General features: G+C 52.0%; 1 protein-coding gene across 1 annotated transcript in view; it reads right to left on the bottom strand.

Moving 5' to 3' along the window:
• Nucleotides 1-997: 997 nt before the first annotated feature.
• CD5 (CD5 molecule) overlaps nucleotides 998-1531 on the bottom strand; it is a 102826-nt gene continuing 102292 nt past the window's right edge. Inside the window, exon 11 of the mRNA XM_006875043.1 lies at nucleotides 998-1086. Within this exon, the coding sequence (XP_006875105.1) occupies nucleotides 998-1086 (89 nt within the window). The remainder of the gene's footprint in view (nucleotides 1087-1531) is intronic.

Below are 1531 nucleotides of genomic sequence, written 5' to 3'. Positions count from 1 at the left end.
GAATTCTATCATGTGTTCTCCAGCATCATTTCTATCACCAAGGCCGTATTTTCCAACTACTGATCCTTCCTGTTTGTTCTCAACCCTTGCATTGCAGTCACCAGTCATGATCAATACATCTTGATTGCATGTTTTGTTTAATCACCAATATTTAACCCACTGTGCCACCAGGGCTCCTTGAGCAGCTTGAGAAGGGCACAAGTTCATTATGGAATACTCAGGGGCTCTGAGACAGAGAGCTCTGATAGCGTAGTAGTTACGAATCAGGCTGTGAACCTCAAGGTCAGCAGTTTGAAACTACCAGCTGCTCCGCGGGAGAAAGATGAGGCTTTCTGCTCCCGTAAAGATGAACAGCCCTGGAAACCCTGTGCAGGGTCGCTATGAGTCGGAACTGACTTCACGGCACTTAACAACAACAACAACAATCTTAAAATAGAGTCCTGTGCTCTATTCCAACTGCTGGAGTCCTTGGGGGGCGGTGTGTGTGTGAAAACATTGAATGTGCTCAGCTGCTAACCGAAAGTTTGCAGGTTAGAGTCCTCCTAGGGGGTGCCTTGGGAGAAAGATCTGGCAATCTACTCCAAAAAAATCAGCCACTAAAAACCCTGCGTAGCACAGATGTACTCTGACACTCATGGGGTTGCCTTGAATTGGAATTGGCGCCCACCCTCTAAGTTAAAAGCCCAGCCCAAACCAGTTGCCGTCAAGACTCATGGCACCCTGATGCACGCCATGAGTTAGAACGACTCACTAGGGTTTTCAGTGCTTGATGCTCAACGGCCGTGACCTTTCGGAAGCAGATCACCCGGCTTTTATTCCAAGGTGCCTCTGGGTGATTTTGAACCCACAGCCTTACCCATATGAGCCACTCAGGGACTCAGTTTCCCAAATGATGGATATGAGGCTGCCCTCCCACTTCTTCGTAATCAAGGTGCTCGGTGCAGACAGCTCACACTTACCTATCAGGGGCAGCATCAGCCTGGGGCCCGCTCACCTCTCACAGCCTCTGTGCCCCATGCAGGTCATAGTCGCTGTCGGAGGAGTTGTCAGGCTGGGCAGAAGACCGGTGCAGGGCCCCTTCCAGAGCTGAGGAGAGAGGGGGGCTCAGGCCATCCCTCTGCCTTCCACCCCCCCACCCCCCATTCTCACAGCAGGTCACAAGATCACAGGCTTTATTGGGGGGCTGGTGGCTCCACTGTTGGTTTTGATCAAGCTAGCCAAGTGCTCACTAATGATGTGAACCCCAGGCTCCCTGAGGCTGCATTGTTTACAAGGCTAAGGGGGACTTCAAATGCCGCCTCCTGCAGGCCACATAATGGCCCTTAGTGGCTCAAAGCAATCCAAGAAGCCTCATTTTCCACCGGGTCCTCAGGGCCCTGCAGAGAACCTGCCCATTAGGGCTCAGCAGTGTGTGTGTGTGTGTGTGTGTGTGTGTGTGTGTGTGTGTGTGTTTGTGTAGGGGAGCTAATGGCATCCTTCTTTGCAGATGAGTAGCTGGGCCTACAGGGGACAACCCTGAGCTGTGAGGACT

The sequence above is a fragment of the Chrysochloris asiatica genome, unplaced genomic scaffold, assembly GCF_000296735.1.
Source record: "Chrysochloris asiatica unplaced genomic scaffold, ChrAsi1.0 scaffold00310, whole genome shotgun sequence".
Lineage (NCBI taxonomy): Eukaryota > Metazoa > Chordata > Mammalia > Afrosoricida > Chrysochloridae > Chrysochloris > Chrysochloris asiatica.
Note: the sequence above shows the minus strand (reverse complement) of the source record. Positions and strands in the feature narration are given on the sequence as shown.